General features: G+C 42.3%; 1 protein-coding gene across 1 annotated transcript in view; it reads right to left on the reverse strand.

Annotated features, from left to right (window-relative positions):
- Nucleotides 1-25512, reverse strand: part of strn4 (striatin, calmodulin binding protein 4) — a 127274-nt gene that overhangs the window by 58668 nt on the left and 43094 nt on the right. Inside the window, exons 4-8 of the mRNA XM_039768041.1 lie at nt 20409-20487; nt 16915-17136; nt 10013-10187; nt 9768-9924; nt 7424-7537 (exon numbers count right to left, since the gene is read on the reverse strand). Coding sequence (XP_039623975.1) covers nt 7424-7537; nt 9768-9924; nt 10013-10187; nt 16915-17136; nt 20409-20487 — 747 coding nt within the window. The remainder of the gene's footprint in view (nt 1-7423; nt 7538-9767; nt 9925-10012; nt 10188-16914; nt 17137-20408; nt 20488-25512) is intronic.

The raw sequence follows: 25512 nt of genomic DNA on the forward strand, positions 1-25512 counted from the left end.
CGTGATCTCCTGCAATCTCGCTTTCTTGTTTGCTTGTGAGTTGGTTTTGCAAGCGCTTTGGAATTTTTTCTGCTGTGCTTAAAAGTCATTTTAAAAAATGCTGCGAGCACGTGCTACAGAGAGATTAGAGAGCCGGGCAGCTGACAGGGAAGGGATTGGGGGGACGGATAGGTGTGTGTGTGTGTGTGTTTGTGCTCGCTACACAGAGAGAGAGCGTGAGCGAGCCAGCTCCTGTAGCTGATCAGGGAGCCTGGGTGTTTTGTGTCAGTGTTATTCAATGTTTTTACATTAGTTTACTATTACACTGTGGATTCTATGGTGTAATTAACTATATTTGTGCTTATCTGTACATATTTTTACATATTTGCATACAGTTTGTACGGTCTGGAACGGATTAATTGTATTTACATACAATCCTATGGGGGAAACTGCTTCGGTTCACAACCAACTCGGTTTACGACCAAAGTTCTGGAACGAATTATGGTCGTGAACCAAGGTTCCACTGTATAAGGTTATGCATTATGTTGCTGTTGTTAAGTTGCAAAAATGAAAACATAAAAAAGACATATATAAATGACACGATACATTTTAAAAGTCTCACATACCATCTTTTGTGCCGTCTATTTATTTTTTTTTTTTGCAACTTCACATCGGCTACATAATGTATAGAGCTGTATTTGAGCCATTCATCAAACAGCAAAGTGTGCACATCGATCCCCGAAGGATCTCCATAGAGGCTTGCTGTCACATGGAGATAGTAAACAGAGACTCTGACGTCACGTTCCGACTTTGAGCACACTGCGCCCCCCGACTTTTTGCTGGTACTGCAACTCGCGCACGCGTTAATTTCTGAGGACCTGCTCAGAGGACGCGTGAAATGAACGCTGGGAACGCATGGCAGCCATGATGCGGGCGCGTACGCGTTCTGAGCCCTTAAAATGCAACAGTACACCAACCCGATAAACTTGACGAGAACACTTACTCTTGAGGGAAAACAGGTAAAGGGTAAATAGAGGGAAATACTACGATAATACAACATTGTAAACAGAACTAAAAGTACCAGAAAATAAGATGGTAAAACCAAACAAAGCCATTGTAATCACAAAGAAAAAGCCATTTTGAACAGATGGGTTATAAGTTTACGTTTGAATGTTGAGAATGATTCAGTATTTCTAAGCTCAGTTGGTAGTGAGTTCCAGAGCTTGGGAGCAGGATGGCTAAATGCTAAGCTCCCAAAGGTGGTTAGAGGGGAGAGAGGGACGCTCAGGTGGATGAAGGAAGGAGGAGGATCTAAGTGTTATGAGAGGGAATGGCAACATGAAAAAGGTCGGACAGGTATGGAAGGGCGAGGTTATGAATGGCCTTAAATGTTAACAGAAGAATTTTACAATCAATTCGAAACTTAATCAGGAGCCAATGAAGCTTTTGCAAGACCGGAGTAATATGGTGACTAGGCGGGGTTCAAGTAATGATGCAGGCAGCAGAATTCTGAATTGCAATAGTCCAGACAAGAAGTTACAAGACTGTGAACAAGGATGGCAGTGGTATGGGATTTGAGGGAGGGGCAGATGTGATTAATATTACGTACGTGGAAGTAGGCAGATCGGGTGATGTTTTTAATGTGAGATAGGAAAGATAAGAGTACTGTCAAAGATGAAACCAAGTCAAGTCAAATTGGGGAGCATGCACTGGCACAGTGTATTGCCGCACCCACTACACAACGAAACAACTAGGGATCCTGGTTTGCAACCCCCCAGGCAGACACAAGGTTCAATCCCACCCTCAGGAAATGACCCTTTATCTGCCACAACCAGGTTTTACGTGGGCGGGTCCAGCCGCTCGGGTGTCCAACAATGAGGATCTTACAAGCCGGATCACCCTCTGGGAAATGCGCCACATGGCCGTAGTGCCGTAACTGATATTCCACCACATAATGTGGTAATGTGCCTCATTCGGGAGTCCATGAGCAACACAAAGTCAAACCAACGGTACCCAAGGATTTTCCAGAGTGACACAGTAGTGAAGGAATACAGTCTTCATCTCAGGTCACTGGATATCGTCCATGTCTCACAACCATATAGCAAGACAGGACTCTAAAGACTTGGACCTTCATTCTTTTGCATAGATATCAGTAGCACCACACACCCCTTTCCAGCGAACTCATGACCCCCCATGCTCTGCCAATCCGTCTGCTGATTTCATAGGAAGAGTCACCAGAGACATGAATGTCACTGCCGAGGTAAGTAAACCTCTCGATGAGGTTGACACTCTCTCCACAGACAGACACACTGCTGATGGCCATGCTCAAGAGGTCATTAAAGGCCTGGCTCTTGGTTTTTATCAGGACACACACAAGCCCAGACATTCAGACTCCTCACTCAGTCTCTCGAGCGCCCCAATCAGAGCCTCGATTGACTCAGCAAAGATTACATCATCGTCAGCAAAGTCAAGATCCATGAACCTTTCTTCACCAACAGATGTCCCACAGCCGCTGGACCCCACGACCTTGCCCAAAACCCAGTCCATACAAGCATTGAACAGAGTAGGAGAAAAACACACCCCAGATGGACCCCAGAATCAGCTCCTACTCTACTCTGATTCTGATGACACCCCAATAACATAAATATCCATTGTAATTGCCTTCAGCTTTTCTGGATATTTCTCAACCGCCACCTATCAAAGCACCACGATGTCCCTACATTGATGGATTAAAGGCCAGAAGTCCACATGACCCTCATCATCAAGTTCTTCCATGAGAACCCTGAATACCATGAGGACTGATTGTGAGGTCATTTATGTTAGGTAGAATGCCTAAAGGGGGCTGGGTGGTCTTGTGGCCTTGGAGCCCCTGCAGATTTTATTTTTTCTCCTGTCATGTGGAGTTTTTTTGTTTTTTCTGTCCTCCCTGGCCAGCGGACCTTACTTTCATTCTATGTTAATTAGTGTTCCCTAATTCTACTTTCTTATTTATTTTTGTCTTTTTTTCTCTTTAGTCGTTATGTAAAGCCAAACCTCAGATTCAGGAGGAACAGTGTGGTTTTTGTCCTAATCGTGGAACAGTGGACCAGTTCTACACCCTTAGCAGGGTCCTGGAGGGTGCATGGGAGTTTGCCCAACCGGTCTACATGTGTTTTGTGGACTTGGAAAAGGCGTTCAACCGTTTCCCTCAGGAAATCCTGTGGGGAGTACTCCGAGAGTATGGGGTACCGGACGACCTGATAAAGGCCGTTCGGTCCCTGTACAACCGGTGTCAGAGTTTGGTCCACATTGCCGGCAGTAGGTTGAATCCGTTTCCGGTGAGAGCTGGACTTTGCCAGGGCTGCCCTTTGTCACCGATTCTGTTCATAACTTTTATGAACAGAATTTCTAGGCACAGCCAGGGTGTTGACGGGGTCCGGTTTGGTGGACTCAGGACTGGGTCACTGCTTTTAGCAGATAATGTTTTCCTGTTTGCTTCATCAGGCCGTGATCTTCAGCTCTCTCCGGATCAGTTCGCAGCTGAGTGTGAAGCAGCTGGGATGGGAATCAGTACCTCCAAATCCGAGACCATGGTCCTCAGCTGGAAAAGGGTGGAGTGCCCTCTCAGGGTTGGGAGCGAGATCCTGCCGCAAGTGGAGGAGTTCATCAAGTGGAGGAGTTTAAGTATCTCCGGGTCTTGTTCACGAGTGAGGGAAGAATGGAGTGTGAGATCGACAGGCGGATCAGTGCGGCATCTGCAGTGATGAGGGCTCTGCATCGGTCTGTCGTGGTGAAAAAGGAGCTGAGCCGTAAGGTCATGAGCTATGGGTAGTGACCAAAAGAGCGAGAAGGCGAACACCATGGGCTGAAATAAGTTTCCTCCGCAGGGTGTCTGGGCTTTCCCTTAAAGACAGGGTGAGAAGCTCAGTCACCCGGGAGGAGCTCAGAGTAGAGCCGCTGCTCCTCAGCATTGAGAGGAGTCAGACGAGGTGGCTCGGGCATCTGATTAGGATGCCTCCTGGACGCCTCCCTGGTGAGGTGTTCCGGGCACGTCTAACCGGGAGGAGGCCACGGGGAAGACCCAAGACACGCTGAAGGGACTATGTCTCTCGGCTGGCCTGGGAATGCCTTGGGATTTCCCCGGAAAAGCTGGAAGAAGTGGCCGGGGAGAGGAAAGTCTGGGTATCTCTGCTCAAGCTGCTGCCCTCGCGACCTGACCTCGGATAAGTAGAAGAGGATGGATGGATGGCATTATGTAAAGCACTTTGAGCTCGATCATTTGTATGAAATTGTGCTATAGAAATAAACGTTGTTGTTGTTAAGTTACAAATGAGACCCGTCACATAGCTAAAAGCTGGCAGTGAAAAACGTCTGTCCTCTGAAAATTGATAAAATGGAAAGCAGTTGTCCCTTGAATACCTGCATGTCTTTGATATGTCATCGAGTAAAGCAAAGCAAGCGTGACAACTGACCAACCACAAAAACTCTACACAGAGATTTTAAAATGGCCTGGACACATTTGTTGGGACATCTACAAAAGATCCTGATATCGGATTTAACAGATTTTTCAAACTCACTGCTTTCCTGAATTCGTATCACACATGTATCGAATTGTGCCATCAGTCTTTCAGCCGAGTTAAAAGAAGATAAGTCATCACTCTGCTGTTTGGTGTCAGTGTGTGTCGCACACTGAACATGGACCAGAGAAAGCAAATGGGAGAGTCTTCTGAGGAGTCCAGAAAGAAAATGATAGACCAGCATGTTAAAGACAAAGGCTAGAAAACCATCGCCAAGCAGTTTGATGTTCCTGTGACAACAGTATCAAATATTATGAAGAAGTTTAGGTTCCGTTTGACTGTAGCCAACCTCTCTGAACACGGCCTCAAAGGAAAATCAACCCCAGAATGGGCAGAAGGATAGTGAGAATGGCAGACATAAAGCCAAGAAGAACATCCAAAGAGATACAAGCTGAATTCCAAATTCAAGATCCATCAATGTCTGACTGCACCATTCGTTGCATGTTGAGTGACAGAGAAGCAATGGAAGAAGACCCAGGAGGACTCCACATATAAAAAAGCCAGAGTGGAATTTGCTAAAATGCATAAGCCATAATACTTCTGGGAGAAGGTCCTTTGGACAGATGGGACACAACTGGAGCTCTTTGGCGAGTCACATCAGCTCTACAGTGGGATGAATAAGTACTTGATCCCCTATTGAATTTGTAAGTTTGCTCACTTATATATAAATGGACACTCTAATTTTTATGGCGCAGTTTCATTTTAATGGAGAGAGAGACAGAATATCAACCAAAAATCCAGAAAAAAACACATTTCATAAAAGGTATACATTGATTTGCATGAAATTGAGAGAATTAAGTACTTGATCCCCTACAACCCAGCCAGAATTCGGGCTCCTACAAATTGGCTGTGTGCATCAATCAATCAATTCCAGATACTTCAGATCTCAACTTGTTACGTGTATAATGCACAACTACCTGTCCACATAATCAATTTCTTCCATTCCAACCTCTCCACCACCATGGGCAACACCAAAGAGCTGTGAAAAGACGTCAGGGACAAGACTGTAGACCTGCACAAGGCTAGAATGGGCTACAAGACCAAGACCATCATTGGTAACAGTCAAGAAGGCACATGTACAGACCTGGATGTTCATTGGCAAACTTAAGATGGAGCTGTACACGTGTCTTCTTGAGCAGGGGGACCTTGCGGGTGCCGCAAGATTTCAATCCATTACGGCGTAGTGTGTTACTAATGATGTTCTTGGTGACTGTGGTGATCACAACTGCCTTCAGATCATTAACAAGCTCCTCCTGTGTAGCTTTGGGCTGATCCTTCACCTTTCTCATGATCATCTTCACCCCATGAAGAAAGATTTTGCATGGAGCTCCAGAACGAAGGCAATTGATGGTCATTTTAGATTTCTTCCATTTCTGAATAATCGCACCAACACTCGTCACCTTCTCTCCAAGCTTCTTGCTGGTGGTCTTGTAGCCCACTCCAGCCTTGACCCTGAAGTCCTTTGACAGATCTTTGGTGTTGCCCACGGTGGTGGAGAGGTTGGAATGGAAGAAACTGATCCTGTGGACAGGTGTGCAAGTTGAGATCAGGAGTATCTGTGATTGATTGAGGCACACAACCAATCTGTAGGAGCCAGAACTCTGGTTGGGTTGTAGGGGATCAAAAACTTACTTCACTTAATGACATGTAAATCAGTATATAACTTGTATGTAATGTGTTTTTTCTGGATTTTAGGATGCTATTCTGCCTCTCTCCTTTAAAATGAAACTACCATAAGAATTAGAGACTTTTCATCTCTTTGTAAGTGAGCAAATGTACAAATTCAGCAGAAGATCAAATACTTATTTCCCCCACTGTATGTCCACAGATAAAAAATTAAAAAAAAACCCAAGGACATGGAGGAGGATCACTTTGGTTTTGGGGATTATTTGCCATGTCTGGCACAGGTTGCCTTGAGACTGCACAGGAAACAATGAAATCTCAGGACTATCAAGACAATGTGGAGTGAAATGTCGTGCCCTGTGTCAGAAAGCTCTGTCTCAGTCACAGGATAAGGAGCCAAAACATGCAATGAAAAGCACCCAAGAATGGCTGAGAACAAAACATTAGACTAATTCAAAGTGGCCTTCTATGAGCACTGATTTGAAACCCATCAAGCAGAAGGAACTGAAACATGCAGTCTGGTGAAGACCCCCATCAATCCTGACAGAGGTGGAGCAGTTTGCTCAGGACGAGTGGGCCAAACGACGTGTGGACAAGTGCCGACATCTCATGGAGAGCTCCAGGAATCGCTTGTTTAAAGTGATCGCCGCTAAGGGTTGTGCAACCAAATATTGGGTTAAGGGTCCCATCATTTTTTTTCATGCCATTGTCATTTGCGTTATTACTTGAAAAATTTGGTTGAACCAAAAGTCTGAATAAACAATGATGGGTGGCAATTACTTTTGTCACATTCAAGTTACTTCAGAGGCAATTGTGGGAAGTTCTTTTTTTATGATAGATAGATAGATAGATAGATAGATAGATAGATAGATAGATAGATAGATAGATAGATAGATAGATAGATAGATAGATAGATAGATAGATAGATAGATAGATAGATAGATAGATAGATAGATAGATAGATAGATAGATAGATAGATAGATAGATAGATAGATAGATAGATAGATAGATAGATAGATAGATAGATACTTTATTAATCCCAAGGGGAAATTCACATAATCCAGCAGCAGTATACTGATACAAAGAAACAATATTAAATTAAATAGTAATAAAAATTAAATAAATTAAAATAAAATTAATATGGAGGGGGTACCAACAAATTTGTCCACGTTTGTAATAGTAAAGATGTGCCTATAAAATTCAACACAAATGTTTTCCTATTAACTATAAAACAAACAGGTAGCTAACACCATAAGTAACTTACCTTCATTGGCTCTGGACTGGGTGGGTCCTGTGGAAGAGATGGCGCATTTTGTAGATAAACCATCAACGTCACGGAGATCAGAAAGCATGCCCTGAAGTTTATTCCTTCTGTTCTCTGCAAAGTGGAGCAAAAATAAGCAATGATTAAAAACAAATAGTTAGGAATATGCATTTTTAATACAATTTTTCCCCTGCTTCAGGGCACTATTGGACAACAGTTCATTAACATGAAGACACACACATATGCAGCAAACCTTCACTCACTCACACACGACTTATTCTGAATCATTTTATCCACCTAATGTTGGACAAGTGAACCAGTGAATGACTAACCAACCCACCATGTTTTACTTTGGGGTGTGGAAGCATATTGGACGGCCAATATCCAGTTGTGTTGTCTGAGATATAGCGGGTCCACGGCTCCGAAAGAATGGTGGGGTTTATAAATAATCCATTGGCCGTGTCAGCCTCCGTGAGTGTGCTCGCACAGCTGCAGGGAGTGGATGAGGTTGAGGTTGAGTTGGGGTGAGTCACACCTGCACGTGAGGGTGCCATCTTTCTCAGTTACTTCACTGGCTTCCAGCGGTGCACGATTGAGGTGCTGTGCCCATGGAGCTGTATAAGTATGGGCTGGCACAGTAGGGGAGAAATGAAAAAGGAAGTGAAACAAAGGAAAAAGGAAAGAAAGGCAGACAGAGTGAGAGTGCGCCATCGGGGCAGTGCAAGAGAACGAGCCAGCCGGCTGAACAGAGACAGAAAGAGAAGGCAGCCACCCACTAAAGAATTGTTTTCTAATTTGGGACGTCACCGTTTGGAGGAATGCTGAAGTTTGTTCGGAAGGCGAGATGCATAGTGATGATGGGCTCTTTGTTTTTAAAGAACGCTTTGACAGCAAAAAGCAAGGTGTGCACCGGACCAAGACATGTTGCAGACTGAAAACTACAAGGGATCGCCTTTCAAAGGACCCAACTCAACTACCTTCACCTCACACAATGACCTGGAGAAATGGGGTACCTCATTTTGGCTCACCCTGTACCTCCAGAGGAACATTCATTAGTTCATTCGGTTGTCAGCTCTCCTGCACACACAGTTAACCCCTCTGTGTGACTAGAGGTCCGTGGCAAAGCACAAGTTTTAAGTAATCACATCCCGGAGCAGGCAGGCTCCGATAGGGTGCAATGGAAAAATCTGGTAACTGCCATTTTTTTTTGTAGTTTTTAGCGTTACTAGGTCGTTCTTTATGTTAGAATGTAGTGGTGATGACCAAATATGTCTTCGTTCCGGTCATAGCACGATGGAAGAAGCTGGTATGAACCCAGTATTGTACATACTGCAAGACAAAAACGTAGCAGCTCCACTAACCAATGAGGAAAGACCGCCCACCAATGAAAACATCTTATTACGATCACATGATTTAAATGCTGTGACTGTGTGATTTAAATGGCAGACATTGTTGATTCATGAAAAAAAAAAAAAAATCAATATTGTGTACGTGAAGCTTGGGGAAAAATTAAATCTTGAGATTGTTGATTATAGGGGTGACATCAACCTCTCTATTTGCCGAAAACTTGAAAGATGTGACATACAAGGTTTTTTTCCACAGTTGGCGAGAGGTGTATGCAAATAAAAGTCACTCCGGGGTTGATTGGGCTGCTTGGCTGATCGTCTTCTCACGTGCAAACGCGAGCGGATCAATCTGACGCCTCATTCACACCTAAGAGGAAGTGGAGTACCACATCCCTGCCCAATCAGCTAGGATATAAGGGAAGCCTGCACGGCAGAAAAGAAAAGACAAAAAAGGAAAGGAGGATGAAGACAGACAGAGGTTAATGGAATCGAAAGGAAAGGGCAGGAACAGCACAGCAGCCAATGTGATTTGTGAGGGGAAGCAGGCGACCAAGAAAGTGATGCTCAGGAGAGGAGTGTGTGGCTGACGCTCAAGAGGGAGCTGAGGGTTGCTTCTGCAGTGCAGCCAGGGAGTAGGAGTGACCAACCACTCCAGGAAGACTCCTGTGTAAGGCCGAGGATCGGCAACGGGAGGTGAGGGTGTAAAGCACGGCACCTTGTAATGGCCACCAGACTTTAACTTGGGAGTTTTTCCCCTTCAGTTAAATATCTGCTTTATTTTGACTTTGGAAACGTATTGTTACAGCATAAGAATTCACAGTGAAAGTACTGAATGGATAAATATGTTCAAATCTTTTGTCATGCGGAAAATTAGGATGACTTTCGAGGGGATTGAATACTTCCGCACACTACTGCAAAGGAAGAAAAGCAACATTAAATAACAAAACGTTGTAAATTAAATTCTAAATAATATAGTAATAAATTACAATCTGTATTACCTAGCTCTCTGCCGTCTCCAGAGACACGGGCCTCTCCCGCACCTTCGCCTCCTTCTCCGGAGCCCAAAAAGTCAAACTCATTCAAAGCGTCCTCAGAGTCATCCTCGTCCTCCTCATCCTCTGGCTCAAATTCTGCTCCAGTCGGCTCTGACCCCATCTGAACAACAGGAAACAGGGAGTCAAGGATAGTGCAGTTTTCTTTGTTGAGCCATGTTTACCACCTCCGCGTTCTGAATAAAAACTACCTTGACTCGATCCTTTTTGTGCTGCCTGGGGCCATCGATGCGGTCTGTGGTGATGCCATGGAAGTCATCCTCCTCATCGCTGTCTTCATCTTCCTCACAACCCCGTAAAAATGGGATCTTCTCCAAAACCGAACTAGTGATGTGGTCTTTTGTGGACTCTTTACCTGCAGCATTTCTAAATACAATAACAAATATATTTTACACAAATAGGTGGAAGGGTAGCAGAGTGCTTACCACAGTTGTCTCACTGATTCAATGATCTAGGCTCTTCAAGCATTTCTGTGGGTTCTCCTCCATGCACTCTAGAGATGGATGGATGGAAAGCAGGGCCGTCACCTGCTATACATCCAGTGCCGTGGGATAAGCTCCATTCAACTCTGAATTAGATTAAGAGGCTGTTTTTGATTAGAACACTTTTTAAAAATGTTATCCATGTTGGTTGCATTTATTTTCTCGTCTCTTATTTTTCCTAATATTTTGTGGCTTTACACCATGTGGAATTAACCTGTCTCAGTTTAAAGTCTATTGAAAGTACTTAAAATGACTTCACATCCTCATGTGACACCATTTTGTTTTCATGGGTGTTGCTATTTTGTGTCAGTGTCGCTATTAACAACAAAACTTATTTCTATAGCACATTTTCATACAAATGGTGTAGATCATAGTGCTTTATAAGATAAAGTTTATATGAAACAATACTAATTAAAGAATAAAGTAAGGTCAGACGGCCAGGAGGACAGAAAAAAAAAAAAACTCCAGAGGGCTGGAGAAAAAAAAAACAAAATCTGCAAGGGTTCCAAGGTCTCATGTGAAAGAATTTGATGATGATTACACAACAAACCGCTACTAGGGGACGCCACCTGGAGGTCCCATCGCTTTTAGGTGAAGTTATCATTTTAAAAAGTTTCATTTTGTTTGGAGTGTGTTTAACATTTCCAGGCAAAGAATTTGGTGAACTCTTCCTGATTACAAATTAGGGTTATGTAATGAATTTGGTAATTGGACAGACAGTGACATTCGGCCTCGACCACAGCATATTTTTGACCACAATTAGTAAAAAAAAACAACTTTTTTTTCCTCCTGCCATTTTTACTTTCTGGTATACAAAGTATAGGGAAAGTATTGCAATCATCCAAAAATCTGATTACGAGATTGTGAAGAATCTCAACATTTTAGACCTCCCTGACTCTGATTTACTTTCTGATAGGAAAGTATTGTAATTGTCCAAAAATTTGATTTCAAGATTTTAAAGAATCTTGACGTTTTAGACCTCCGAGTCTGAAAATACCATTTTTGGAATTGTGTGTATAAACACGATAACTTGAGTATGCTTTCACAACTCTCTATCAACTTTTGAGCTATTTCTGCTAACTGGAAGTACTTGTTTATTAATTGCAGATGCAAAGTCAGATTTATTCAATACTAGCAAAATACCCGCGCTTCGCAGCAGAGAAGTAGTGTGTCTGAGACATTACACACTGCATGCACGGGTTTACCTTTCCCAGTCCTTCAATGTCAGTTCATGTGAGCCGCTCAGAGTACATGCATCGAAGATTCTCAGCTGTGCTTGTGCTATCCCGTGCGATCTCGCGATGTCCACGGATTAATTTAATGTTAGCTCAGATACTTGCGCTTCACAGCGGAGAAGTAGTGTGTCTTAGACATCACACACTGCATGCACGGGTTTACCTTTCTCAGTCCTTCAAAGTCAGTTCATGTGAGCACCTCGGAGTACATGCATCGAAGATTCTCAGCTGTGCTTGTGCTATCTTGTGTGATCCTGTATGCGTCACTCGCTTCATATTCTGTTGCTGCCTTCTCAATTGTGTAATGCGTTTTTTGAACAGGTTTCATTCATGATCACTACCCAAATCGGTACTCATGAATCTAAGATGTTTAACAGGCATTCCCGGTATTAAGTTGTGGATTTTCTTGCGAATATTTAGTGGCAGCCTCATCTTCGTTTGCATAAGCACAGTCCTTCACCCGCGAATATTTAGCGGCAGTGTGTCTATTGGATAGTTGCTGACGGACGGCCTTATATGAGCAGGCACTCAATTACATGGGAGGTGTGACGATAAGGGTCGCAACTCCACCTCACACGGCGACCGAGCTGCAGGCTATGGCCATATATATGTACCGAAGTAGGTTCCAGTTATGACCGTTATGCGTAGAATTTCAAAATGAAACCTGCCCAACTTTTGTAAGTGAGCTGTAAGGAATGAGTCTGCCAAATTTCAGCCTTCTACCTACATGGGAAGTGGAGAATTAGTGATGAGTGAGTGAGTGAGTCAGTCAGTGATGGTTTTGCCTTTAATTAGTATAGATTACTTATTTAAATAATTGTTCAATATATTATAATGTACATAATATAAAAATATAATCATTGTCTTGCGGTTTACTCCACATATACAAAAAAGTCGAAGGGAGACCACTCCCGGCTTTTTTCTTAGAATAACAGTGGCTTTGAGAATGCAAGTACAAGTGGAGTCAGAAAGTATTGAGACCCCTTCTGTTTCTGCATACTTTATTGTGCTACACACTTTATTTAAAATGGATAAGTTGCCAGTAGTCTACACCCAATAAACTATAATGACAAAATGAAAAGCTATTTTCAGGTTTGCAAATACTACATTAAAAATCAAAAACTTTAATCACTTATTCATATAAGTATTCAGACCATTTGCTGTGCAAGATTCAAGATGCAATACAATGAAATATCGTTTGGAGAAAGCCTATAGATGGCTTAGATAAAGTTATATAAGAGTTGATAATAAACTGAGTAAGCATTAAACTATGAGACGCACGGTTACTATTAAAAGATCCAAATATACACAGAGTAAAAGCAAAGGTAAACATGTAAGCATAAAGAGATAAATAATAAATTAAGTCACGGTGAAGATTTCAGTCAATATAATGGCAATGAGTTCCACATGGGTCATGTACAAGTGTGTGACTATGCATGATTGCAATCAGTGGTGGTCTCAGTTATAGGAAGGGACCGGGGTCGCTGTGCATTTAACACTAGAATTACCAAAGCCTATGAACAAACTTGTAAATCAGGCCCACCTTAAATCCCTTTGCACCTCTCCGTCAGCGTCTTTTGTCTTGTAAATGTGTCGATCAACACAAGCAGCAAGCAGCCTGCTATTCCATCCCACCCAACAGTTCTCCCAGCTCAAGCCTGGATTATCTGGGAGTGAAGTGCTGGAGTTTTAGAGGGGAAATAATAGATTGTTATTTGGAACACATGCATTTCATGTGTGTTCCGTGTCTACAGCAACCTATGTAAACACATTGTTAAAACAGAAACGTTTTTCATGTTTTAGTAATAAATAACAAAATGTCGACTTGAACTATATAATGTGTGAAGGCTGAAGTCCAAATATCAAATAAACATTTTCACAAAAGGAGCATGTGGAATACGACAGTTTCCGTGGTGTAGCGGTAAGAACTGTTGACTTGTAATCTAAAGGCAGTGGGTTCGATCCTGGGTGGCACGTAAATTTACCGTTTTGAGTACGGAGACGCTCTTATTGTTAATATTATACAATAAAAACATACATTTGATTTGCATCTGTAACATACAGTGTAAATTTATAGTACTTGTAAAAGTTTTTTTTTTCCACTTTTATTCTCTCGATCACGATACAAGAAGGGATCGGACACGGTTACTTTTTATTTGAAACTGGGAATAATTATAGATGTGAGTGGTGTTTTGAGACAATGGAACTGGAAATTCTCTTTACAACACAAAAGATGCTGACAGAGAGGTGCGAAGGGATTTAAGGTGGGCCGGATTTACACGTTTTTTTCGTAGGCTTTGGTAATTCTAGTGTTAACAGGCTGATTGCTTTGGGTTATAAGCTGTTCTTCACTGTGCACATGCAGGGCTCTGGTACTCCAAACTGTGCTCAGGTGCCTCCTGTTTGCTTTTATTCTCCTTCTGACAGTGTCTAGAACTTGTGAGGGGAGTCCACGTGTGTTAAACAGAACTGACTGGGCGTCATTTAGAAAGGCGCACATGTGCCTGTGGATAGAAGGTCCTACAATTCACGCTGCATGTCAGGACAAAAAAAAAAAAACAAAAAACAAGCCATGAAGTCCAAGGAACTCTCTGAAGACCTCTGTGATCCAAAAAAAAAAATCAGGTCAAGAGGATTAAACTAAACATTTTGAGTGTTCCCAGGACCATTGCAGTCTCAATAACTGTAAAACAGAAGAAGTTTGGAACCGCCAGGAGTTGACCGTCTGGATAAACTAAATAACCAGGCAAGAAGAGAGGTCCAGGTATAAAGAGGGTCGTCATTTTTACAGGGTGTGACCGTAACGTATACAAATGCCCTTAAATGAAAGTCTACAGTGTGCACTTTAATCACAATGTCTGAACTGTTTGATTTGTAATTTTAAACTGTGGAGCAGAGGGAGAAACAAGAAAAAAAAATGTGTTTTTGTCTTATGAAGAGCACTGCACTTCAAAGGTCAACACAATACATAATCTGGCCAGGGATGTCCAAACTTTTGCACTTTGGCACAATAGCTGTGCTTACCCAATACGCTTCATGTATTTGTCAGTTCTGCCTTATTTTATTTGATTAAAACATACATTTTAGGTAAAACTCAATCCAGAGGCGTAGCTCGAGTTTGTGCCGCTCGGGGCGGGGTGGGGCTTCAATTTGCCGCCCTCCAACATATTTGAATATGTTAACCTATTTAAAAAGAAAATTTAAATCACATATAGAGAAAAATGAAGATAAATTTTGCATAGATTTGTTCATATATAGAAAAACAGCAATAATTTTTCACATATAATTATTTATAAGCATCAACTAGACAAGAATATTGTATAGACGCACTGATAAGCCGTGTTCTAATTATTAGTTTAATATAATTACGCTGCGAAAACCAGAACCAGTGCAATGTAAAGTGATAGGTGGGGATGTTTTCTGCGCAGAGCAAGAATGCATTCAGATTGATAACGAAACAAAATGATAAATTAGTTGTTTATCTTCCTAGAAATGATTATCGGTGTAATGTTCATGTTTATTTTTGTTATTGCCTCATAAATTTCAACTGCTGTGTCTGATGCTGTCACAGAAGGAGAGTCTGAAAATTATTTTTGAAGCATTTGTGGATAAAAATCCAAGAATTTTACTGTTTTCATTCATGAGTGATATTTTTCCGAACCCTGCTGCTTACATACAAATTGTACTGAGCCTTTTGGCCAATAATGCCGCCCCCAACTACGCCACTGACTCAATCTGCATAAATGCATACATATGGTGCTTCATTGCTAACAGAAACAAAAAACAAATCAAGCTTGAATAAGTCAGAGTGTCCTCCTAGTGTTTAAACGTGGATCTACTAAAGCCCTTTTGAAAGACGTGGCTCTGTAAACTGCACCTTAATGGTCACATTTTGCTCTTTGGTGCTGGAATAAGTGTAAAATTTGTAAGCAGTATATTTCATTTATGTTTTCCAATTTCACCATCTAGTGGCCAAAAGATGTAGTTACACTACACAAAGAATGAATGTTATGTATGTAGTATGTACTGTATCCTCCTCCTCATCATCATCCTCATTCAATGGCAACTCTAAAAAAAAACCACACAGGGCCATTTATTGTACCAGGAAGTAATCAGGTGGAGGCAAAAACAGTAAAATTTATTTAGTTATTTATTTTTACCACACTTAAAAATTAAGCTTCTGTTGCTTCATGCACCCAACTTCTTGAATCTCATCACCTGTCATTGACCATATGGAGTTTGCATGGTCTTAGGCTTTCCTGCAGATACCTTAGCTTTTCTAAAACACCAACAAGAAAGTGCAGGTTAGGTATGGATTCTAAGCTGGCGCTGTGCAAGTGTTAATGTGAATGCGAGTGTAAGTCAGCCCTGCGACTGACAGGCGAGTCTAATTAGTGTTAGATTGGTGGTAAAATTTTGACTTTGGTACCGGTACCAAAATGGTTCCAAATCAATTACCGGATAACTCCCCAAAAACCCAGCCATCTTATTCCAGCCTCACTGGTGCCACACCATGCGCCACTTTCCTCTTGCCAAGAAGCTCTGATCGCACAAAAGCAATAATACGTCCGCTGCAAAATCACCTTCACGTTGAAGCAATAGTGTGTGCCCCCTGAACTCAACATCACATCTGATGCAATAAGGGGTTGGGGGGATTTGGATTGCATAGGATGTGCCAGTCGCAGAGAAGCAGGCATTTCCATTTCATGAATCCTATAACCTAACCGCAACTGTAATAGCGAGGAAAGCCGATGCTTACTTGCAGTACCAAAAATCCCAAAATGTAAGTAAGCATCAATCCATTTTAAAATTTGAGTTTTTGGGTATCCTTTTCCATTACCAGTATACCGTGTGCTCCTACACCCAATACTTGAGAATGGCTTATGATACCCCACAGACCCAAAAAATGGGTTAAGGGGATTTAAGAATGTCATATGGTACAAAACTGACAGTATAAATAAAATAGCATTTCAGAAAATATTTTTATTCATAGGGCGGCATGGTGATGCAGTGGTAGCGCTACGGCAGTTAGGAGACCTGGGTTCGCTTCCTGGGTCCTCCCTGCGTGGAGTGTGCATGTTCTCTCCGTGTCTGAGGGGGGTTTCCTCCCACAGTCCAAAGACATGCAGGTTAGGTGCATTGGCGATCCAAAATTGTCCCTAGCGTGTGCTTGGTGTGTGTGTGCCCTGCCTGGGAGTTTTATCCTGCCTTGTGCCCTGTGTTGGCTGGGATTGGCTCCAGCAGACCCCCGTGACCCTGTAGTTAGGATATAGCGGGTTGGATAATGGATGGATTTTTATTCATCCCACTCCAGTGACTGTACATCTCCTGCTCATGACTTTGAAAATGACCACAGACCCACTTTTCTGTACTCACCTCTTAATCTGCTCTTCAATCTGTTTTACCAGCATTGACTCTCCAGCCACACTTCCTCCTACTCCTCCTCCAACTCCACTTCCTGCTCGGGATTCCACATAGGGATCGCTGGGCTGAGTAGCCGTGCCGTTTACTTCTGAATTACCACGACCCAGCAGCGAGCGCACCCTTTTGGAACGCATATCTAGTATAGTGTCTGTGTAGCCCACCTCCTCTAGATACCTGTAAATAATAATTAATAACGGATTACTCAACAGGAAAAGCTACTAGCACCAGAACCAGTTCATTAGAAAAATTTGCGAGAACAGGCCATTCAGTTCAACAAAGCTTGCCACACTTACACATCTAATTTCTCCAAACAAAGTTCATTTTTGAAGGGCCTTTAGGTTCCCTAACCATGATGTGTCACAGGTCATCTGCATGTTAAGAAAAAACATAAGTTTCCAACTGTGTCCCCGTGTTCTCGATGAACTCATTTTAAGGTCACAGTCTTGATCTACTCGACTCATTCCCTTCCTAATTTTAAACACTTCAGTCAGGTCTCCTCTTAATCTCCTTCTCCTTAAACTGTGAAGGCTCAGCTCTTTTAATCTTTCCTCATAACTCATCCCCTGTAGCCCTGAATCAGCCTAGTCACGTTTCTCTGGACCTTTTCTTGTGCTGTTATGTCCTTTTTGTAGCCTGGAGACCAAAACTACACCCAGTACTCCAGATGAGGCCTCACCAGTGTGTTATAAAGCTTGAGCAGACCCTCCTGTGACTTGTACTCCACACATCAAGGCGCTATATAACCGGACATTCTGTTAGCCTTCTTAATGGCTTCTGAACACTGTCTGGAAGCTGATAGCTTAGACTCCACTAGGAACCCTAAAGTGTACTTTCGATTTTCAAATCTCCCACTGTCAATTTAAACCTAACAATTTTACAATATGCAAGCTTTCGAGGCAACTCAGGCCCCTTCTTCAGGCAAGATGTAACCTTGTACATCTTTCCTGAAGAAGGGGCCCGAGTTGCCCTTGCATATTGTAATCTTTTTAGTTAGCCAATTAAAAGGTGTCATTTTGCTTGGCTTTTCTCTACATTCATAATGGCTAACACGGCACAACATCCTAGTACTACTTTCTACAAGTAATACTTTACATTTTCTGACGTTACATTTCAAGTGTCACAAAGCAACTCAACCCTGAATACCGTCCAAGTCCCTCTGTATTGATTCAACAGCCCTGACTCAGCCTCGTCGCTCATCTCTTGACCTTCTCTTGTGCTGCTATGTCCTTTTTGTAGCCTGGAGACCAAAACTGCACCCAGTACTCCAGATGATGCCTCACCAGTGTGTTATAAAGCTTCAACATCAACTCTTGTGACTTGTACTCCACACATCAAGGCGCTATATAATCTTTCTATCACATATACTTACAAAGTTACAACTACTTTAAATGGGACACAGACTTTCTGGACACCCTGTATTTATATGAGCCTTCATATTAGGACGTGCCAGATAGATAGATAGATAGATAGATAGATAGATAGATAGATAGATAGATAGATAGATAGATAGATAGATAGATAGATAGATAGATAGATAGATAGATAGATAGATAGATAGATAGATAGATAGATAGATAGATAGATAGATAGATAGATAGATAGATAGATAGATAGATAGATAGATAGATAGATAGATAGATAGATAGATACTTTATTAATCCCAAGGGGAAATTCACAATGTTGTGAAAATATACTTTACTTTTTTAAACGTATTTCTTTGTCACAAATGTCTCCCACCTTCTTGTGGGTTCCACTACAGAGATGAACCTTTTGAATTTAAGACTAAGAGGGGAAATTATTGAAGTTATTGTTATTATGAAATTAATTACTATAATGGACCCTAGAGGTTACTTTAAAATGAGTTCTTCAACAAGAAGACAAGGATAGTAATGGAAATTTATTACATGGAAAACTAAGGGGCTCGGCCCCGTGCTCGCTTCGCTAGCCAAACCCCGGGGGGCAAGTCATGGCTGACCCGCCCGAAGGGTGTTGGGGTGCTTCTCTGTTACAGAATACGATTCCATTTAAAGAGATGGCATATAGAAGAGTACGACAGTTTGGTCCTTAGTTATTATAGATTGAGTATTTAACTATAACTGTCTATTTTAAATTCCAATGAATAACAAAACATAGTAAAAAGTAGAAGTAAAAAAGTCAAACATAATAAAACATAAGAAAAAGTAAATAAAAAATTTAATCACATTAATGTGTCAAAAACAAAACTGCTAATTACTTATCCTCTAACTTACATTCTATAAACTTTGCCTTTTTGCGTTTCTGTTTACATTTTGATCAAGATAGTTTTCTCTTTTTCACTTATTGGACGATTCCCTTTGTTCTTGATTTTTATTATATGCAACTGTTTTTTGTTCATTTTCTTCTTTTTTTTGACATCCATTATCAGCTCTTGCCACTGTTTGTCTACTGCAATCTAAAATCTGACGTTCTTGAATAGACAATTTGCTTTTCCGCCTCGCCATTATAACCGACAGCATTGAAGGGCGAGTTAGCAACTGAGATGGAGAGAGGATGTGCACAGTAGGAGTAATGATTGGGCGAGCAGTGTGGAGGGGTGTGGTCAAGGCTGAATAATGGCGACACGATAGAATACTTTAATATAATAGAGAGATATGACAGAAGTGATAGAAAGCTTTTCTTCTGACACATGAAATAAATTACCAAAAAGTCTGGAAGACAATAGAACTATAGTGACTTTAAAAAAATATTCAGGAAAAATTAAGTGGGGAGGATTGGCAAGCTTTGTGGGGCTAAGTGGCCTGTTCTCTTCAAAATTGCTCACAGACGGCCTACCACAATGGACTAACGTCTTTTTGAGATGTTTTGTTGGAATTTATCAAGCCATCTATCTTTTGGTCCTTTTCTCTGAACTAAACTATTGAGCCAACGCTCCAGCCACAGACGTGGATCTTGTCCACAGTTCCTGTTGTACCAGAGACTCTTGTCTGATGAAACTGAAATGTTGCCCTTAAAGCTGCGTGTTTCAGGAAGTTAAACTAACATTACATGTTAAGCAAAGGGCTATTTCTCTCTAATGTTAAGTGTTTTGTTGTACACTCCCTATTCAGAGGTGCGTCTTGGTGCATTTTTTCCTCTATTAATGGGCTGTCGGGTAACAATAACTTATTTTTCAAGGGCCACATTTTAAATGTTGTAGTAAAATGACTGGAAGCAAAGCAGACATCACTGGCCCACTCTTCTCTGGTGATTTCATATGAAAAATAGCTGCACTGTTTCATGCTATTTTTTTTTTCCAAAATTCCCACATGGAAAGAGAACTTTTAAACAATAAAAAAAACTTGCCTTTTCCCCTTAAAAACCTTGCACATCACGTATATATTTGGTACATACGTCAGAGGCTCACATTATGCTAAACTGCACTACCTTGAGTTGACGTTAGTTTTCAAACGTTTAGAATGAATACTTACTTGCGCAGAAGCTGGCGTCCATCTTTCCAGGACATCTGGCTTCCCTGTTCAGCATCAGAGTCCAGTGGCCCATTAGTGACTGTTGGGAAAGTTAGGTTATGACAGATCAATAGAGAAACCTTACCCTGTAACCATCCTTCCCTATTACTACCCGGCAATAGCTGTTCATTTTATTAATACGATAGCTTGGGACATTAAAAATCCTGAACTGCTCTGCTTGAAGTTCTAGTGCGCAAAGAGCATCTACTGTTCTGACTGCTAGTACACCATGTCTTCTCACCTAGGTAGAAGAATCCTAACTTAATTAGTTGTAGGAGATGGCCCGGTCACAGACAGGTAGACATGGTTAAATCACCCAATACACGTTTATTTACACAACTACTATATACAAGGTGCAGCACAACCCCAAAACTCCCCCAAAAACCCAGACCTCACAATGCCTCTCTCTTCTCTTCAGGCCGCCTCCGCTCCTCTCCTCCAAGACTTTGTCCTTCTTCCACCCGACTCCAGCCATCAAATGGAGTGAGGCGGCCCCTTTAATACACACACGGATTTGCTCCAGGTGCCTCCCAATTAGCTTCCGCCAGCTCTCCCCAGTGTGGCGGAAGTACCGGCTGCGCACCCAGATGCACTCCGGGTGTCCCTGGTCTTCTTCTCCCCAGCACTTCCGGGTATGGCGGAAGTGCTGAGGGCCAGGGTTCCTCAGGCATTGGGGCGCCCCCTGGCGGTGACCACGGGCCCCTATACGGTTGAGCTTCCAAGCTCAGTTACCGCAGGGCGGTTGCCCCCTCGTGGTCTAGAGGAGGCATAATCTCTGCTCCAGTCCTCTTGGGTGTACCGGCTGGGAACCACCCCCAGTCTCACGCCACATCTACATAAATATAAAATTCTTTTCATGTTTGAAACGGAAATTGCATATGACCACGCGAAACAGAAATTACGTATGACCACAGAACATATTATAATACAGGAACTAATCACTTTGTTTGTGGACGCCATTTTTATATCGTCTTTACGAATTGTTATTATTTGTGCGAGAGTTATTTTACTGATATTGAAAAGAAGTAAACACAAACACACCGATCTATCCCATAGAAGCGCGCCCCGCGTCGCCCTCCTCTCTCGACTCCAGCGCTGAGCTGTCCGCCGCCAGGCGCATTCTGACAAAGAAGTTTTATATATTCGTCCGTGTGTCTGTCATGGATTGTCACATTGTAACTTTTTTTAATTGGCAGTACTTGATAGTAGAACAGATGAAGAAAACAGCTTTGCGTCTTTGTACTTTTTAACTGCGCCGAGCTGTAAACAATGTGAAGATGAGACCGCCTTCAGCGGCGAGGGGTCGTGACAACAAAGTGGACGCTGGGAGGTGCGGAATGTCGGGCTGCTCCGCCGGGTCGAGCTTTGCAGTTTCGGGCAGTGTCCTCTCTTCCCACACCGTTTGTGACACTTCAACTGCCCCGTCGGCTCTTTGGACAGTGGAAATCTTAACGAATGAGTGTAATGGGCGCATTCAAAGCGTGACTCTCTTGGTAAACTGAGCTGCACGGCTACTTACTGTGCCTTAAGGCGAGTTCAGGTCACTAAAACCCCGCAACATTCAAGGTTGCTTTTGTGATCGATTCTTTTAAAAAGATGGAGGGTTTACATCCAAGAAGATGTACCGACCTCTTCATGTGAAGTATTGGACTTGGGAATTGTTTGGACCTTCTGCCCGTTAAGCACGGAAGGGCAGCGTCCAGATTTCTCAGACAACTTTTTTCTCTTAAATCACAGGCACGTAGTGCAAGGTTGTCAAGCAGGTAGTTTACCCGAAACCACTGCAGTAGTACTCAATGTATCTTTACTTCTTAAATGTTAACGTTTTACTGTTTAATAATTTATACACTTCTTATATGTTCTTCAAATTCTTTTATCAAAATGTTTTACTACTTAACAACTTATTTTATAAATACTACATTTTATTTTTTTCCCTTGCACTCAGTGAGCAAAGCTACTGGGTAATCAGCTAGTAGTATATAAAAAAGGGAATCAGGGGCCTATTTGACTTTAAAGTTGAGAAAATGTAAAATTATGAAATACTTATGGGCGATGACTTAAAAATCTTTTCAATAAGCATATTGAACTATGGCTAACGTATTGGCCATTTCAGTATTTTTGTATGATCATATCAATGGGGAGGGTTACGTCAGGAAGGTGTAAAATTTTGCGAAATCAATATGCGGACAACAATTTTGGATGATCCGCTGTGGCAACCCATAACGGGAGCAGCCAAAAGAAGAAGAAGATAACATAGGATGGCGTGGGTACTAATAACGTACTCTAAAGCACGTTTTTTTTAAAAACAGTACGGTACCAGCAGTTTGTTAATAATTTTGCATCAGAAGTGAACAGTCATTTTCATGCACCTTGCACTCAGTTATTTCCAAGCGTAAGTGGAACTCCGTGGTTTGATTTTAATATACAGTCCCCTTCAAAACTATTTGTTTTTGCTGTACACTGAAGACATTGGTGTTTGAGATCATAAGATGAATATGAGCAGAGAGATCAGAGTTTCAGCTCTTATTCCCTGGTACTTAAAAGAGAAGAGAGCACAGTTTGTAACAAGCCACACCGTTTTTCAAATGTCTTCACTGCACAGCGAAAACAAATTTGCTGGCCTTACCGTTCCAATACTTTTGGAGGAGACTGTATGTATTCAATATGCCTCAAGTCACCAAAGGGCCCAAACCACTCTTTGAACAGATACGGGGTTATGGAATGAGTATCTGATCCCCTGCTGAATTTGTAAGTTTGCTCACTTACAAAGAAATGAACCATCTCCGATTTGTATGGTAATTTTATTTTAACGGAGACAGACAGAATATCAACCAAAAATACAGAAAAAAAAACACGACATATAAAGTTATAAATTGATTTGTATGTCATCGAATGAAGTTAAGTTTTTGATCCGCTAAAACCCAGCCAAAATTCTGGTTCCCACAGATTGATTGATTGTGCCACAATTAATCAATCAGTTAGCAATACTCCTGATCTCAACTCAAACACCTGTCCACAGGATCAATTTCTTCCATTCCAACCTCTCCACCACCATGAACAACACCAAAGATCTGTCAGAGGACGTCAGGGACAAGACTGGAGTGGGCTACAAGACCAAAGTGACGAGTGTTGGTGCGATTATTTGGAAATGGAAGAAACAGAAAATGACCATCAATCGCCTTTGGTCTGGAGCTCCATCTTGCCTCGTCATGAGCCCAAAACTACACGGGAGGAGCTTGTTAATGATCGTAAGGCAGCTGGGACCACCACAGTCACCAAGAACACCACTGGTAACACTCAAGAAGGCACGTGCGCAGGCCCGTCTTATGTTTGCCAGTGAACATCTGGGCCTCTACATGTGCCTTCTTGAGCAGGGGGACCTTGCAGTTTATTTTGTTTTATTTTAGTGAACGTTCTCAAAACTATGGATTTTTTTTTTAATACTGAAATGCTTCTCTTTAATAGGTTGTGAATTTTGTTTAATATGAATGCAATCAGTGTATCTTTTGTATAATAGTTCCTGTTACCTGTTGTAGCAGGGGGGGCTTTAATTAATGAAACACCCATAGGGTGCACATGTAGCGTAACAGCAGGGTCACGGCAAGTTAAGGGTGCAGGTAAGACGCTTCTCAGTATTCTCCGTCTCTTGTGTAAGCTAACAAGTTTTGAAATGGTGTATTCTGTCTCAAACTGCATAGAAACATCACGTCATGTGATTATTGATGCATCTTGAGGTTCTGTCGTCACTTTTTGTTTAATCTGTCGGAGATCCAGCCTCATGAGCGTATTGTCTGGCTTGCTACAGGAGACTGAGAGAGCGCCTGTCGCTGCGTATGTTGACTGTGCCCCTTACTGCTCGTCTTATCGCTGGATGACATTGCTGCAGAATAAACAGCAGAATTTGGATACGGGTGTGTCCGTCTTCCGTCAAAGCATCAGCAACCATTTTAAAGCCGTTACACTTGCATTGCAAGATTCCAATCCATTACGGCATAGTGTGTTACCAATGGTGTTCTTGGCGACTGTGGTGGTCCCAACTGCCTTCAGATCATTAACAAGCTCCTCCCGTATAGTTTTGGGCTGATCCCTCACCTTTCACATGAAGCAAGATCTTGCGTGGAGCTCCAGACCGAGGGCGATTGAGGGTCATTTTAGATTTCTTCCATTTCCAAATAATCGCACCAACAGTTGTCACCTTCTCACCAAGCTTCTTGCTGGTGGGCTTGTAGCCCATTCCAGCCTTGTTCCATCATCCTTTGACAGCTCTTTGGTGTTGCCCATGGTGGTGGAGAGGTTGGAATGGAAGAAATTGATTCAGTGGACAATTAATGAGTTGAGATCAGGAGTATCTGTGATGGATTGATGGATGGATGGATGCACCAGCCAATCTGTGGGAGCCAGAATTCTGGCTCGGTTGTAGGGGAACAAATCCTTATTTCTCTCAATGGTATGCAAATCAATTTATAACTTTTATGTCTAATGTGTTGGGTGGCACGGTGGCGCGGTGGGTAGTGCTGCTGCCTCGCAGATAGGAGACCTGGGTTCGCTTCCCGGGTCCTTCCTGCGTGGAGTTTGCATGTTCTCCCCGTGTCTGTTCTGGTTTCCTCCCACAGCCCAAAGACATGCAGGTTAGGTGCATTGCCGATTCTAAATTGTCCCGATTGGTGTGTGTGTGTGCCCTGCAGTGGGCTGGCGCCCTGCCCGGGGTTTGTTTCCTGCCTTGCGCCCTGTGTTGGCTATAGATTGGCTCCAGCAGACCCCTGTGACCCTGTAGTTAGGATATAGCAGGTTGGATAATGGATGGATGTAATGTGTTTTATTTTTTGGATTTGTGGTTGATATTCTGTCTCTCGCCATTAAAATAAAACTACCATACAAATTGTAGACCGTTCATTTCTTCGTAAGTGAGTAAACTTACAAATTCAGCAGGGGATCACATACTTATCCCCCATTGTGGAAAAATCCAAAGAGGAGGTTCCTCTTTTCCTCTTATTGATTCACATAGTGCGGCGCACAAGAGAGGAACGCATGCATGCAGGCTGGGGGAAACGCAAACAACAAAAAA

Source organism: Polypterus senegalus, chromosome 11 (assembly GCF_016835505.1).
Source record: "Polypterus senegalus isolate Bchr_013 chromosome 11, ASM1683550v1, whole genome shotgun sequence".
NCBI classification, from domain to species: Eukaryota; Metazoa; Chordata; class Cladistia; order Polypteriformes; family Polypteridae; genus Polypterus; species Polypterus senegalus.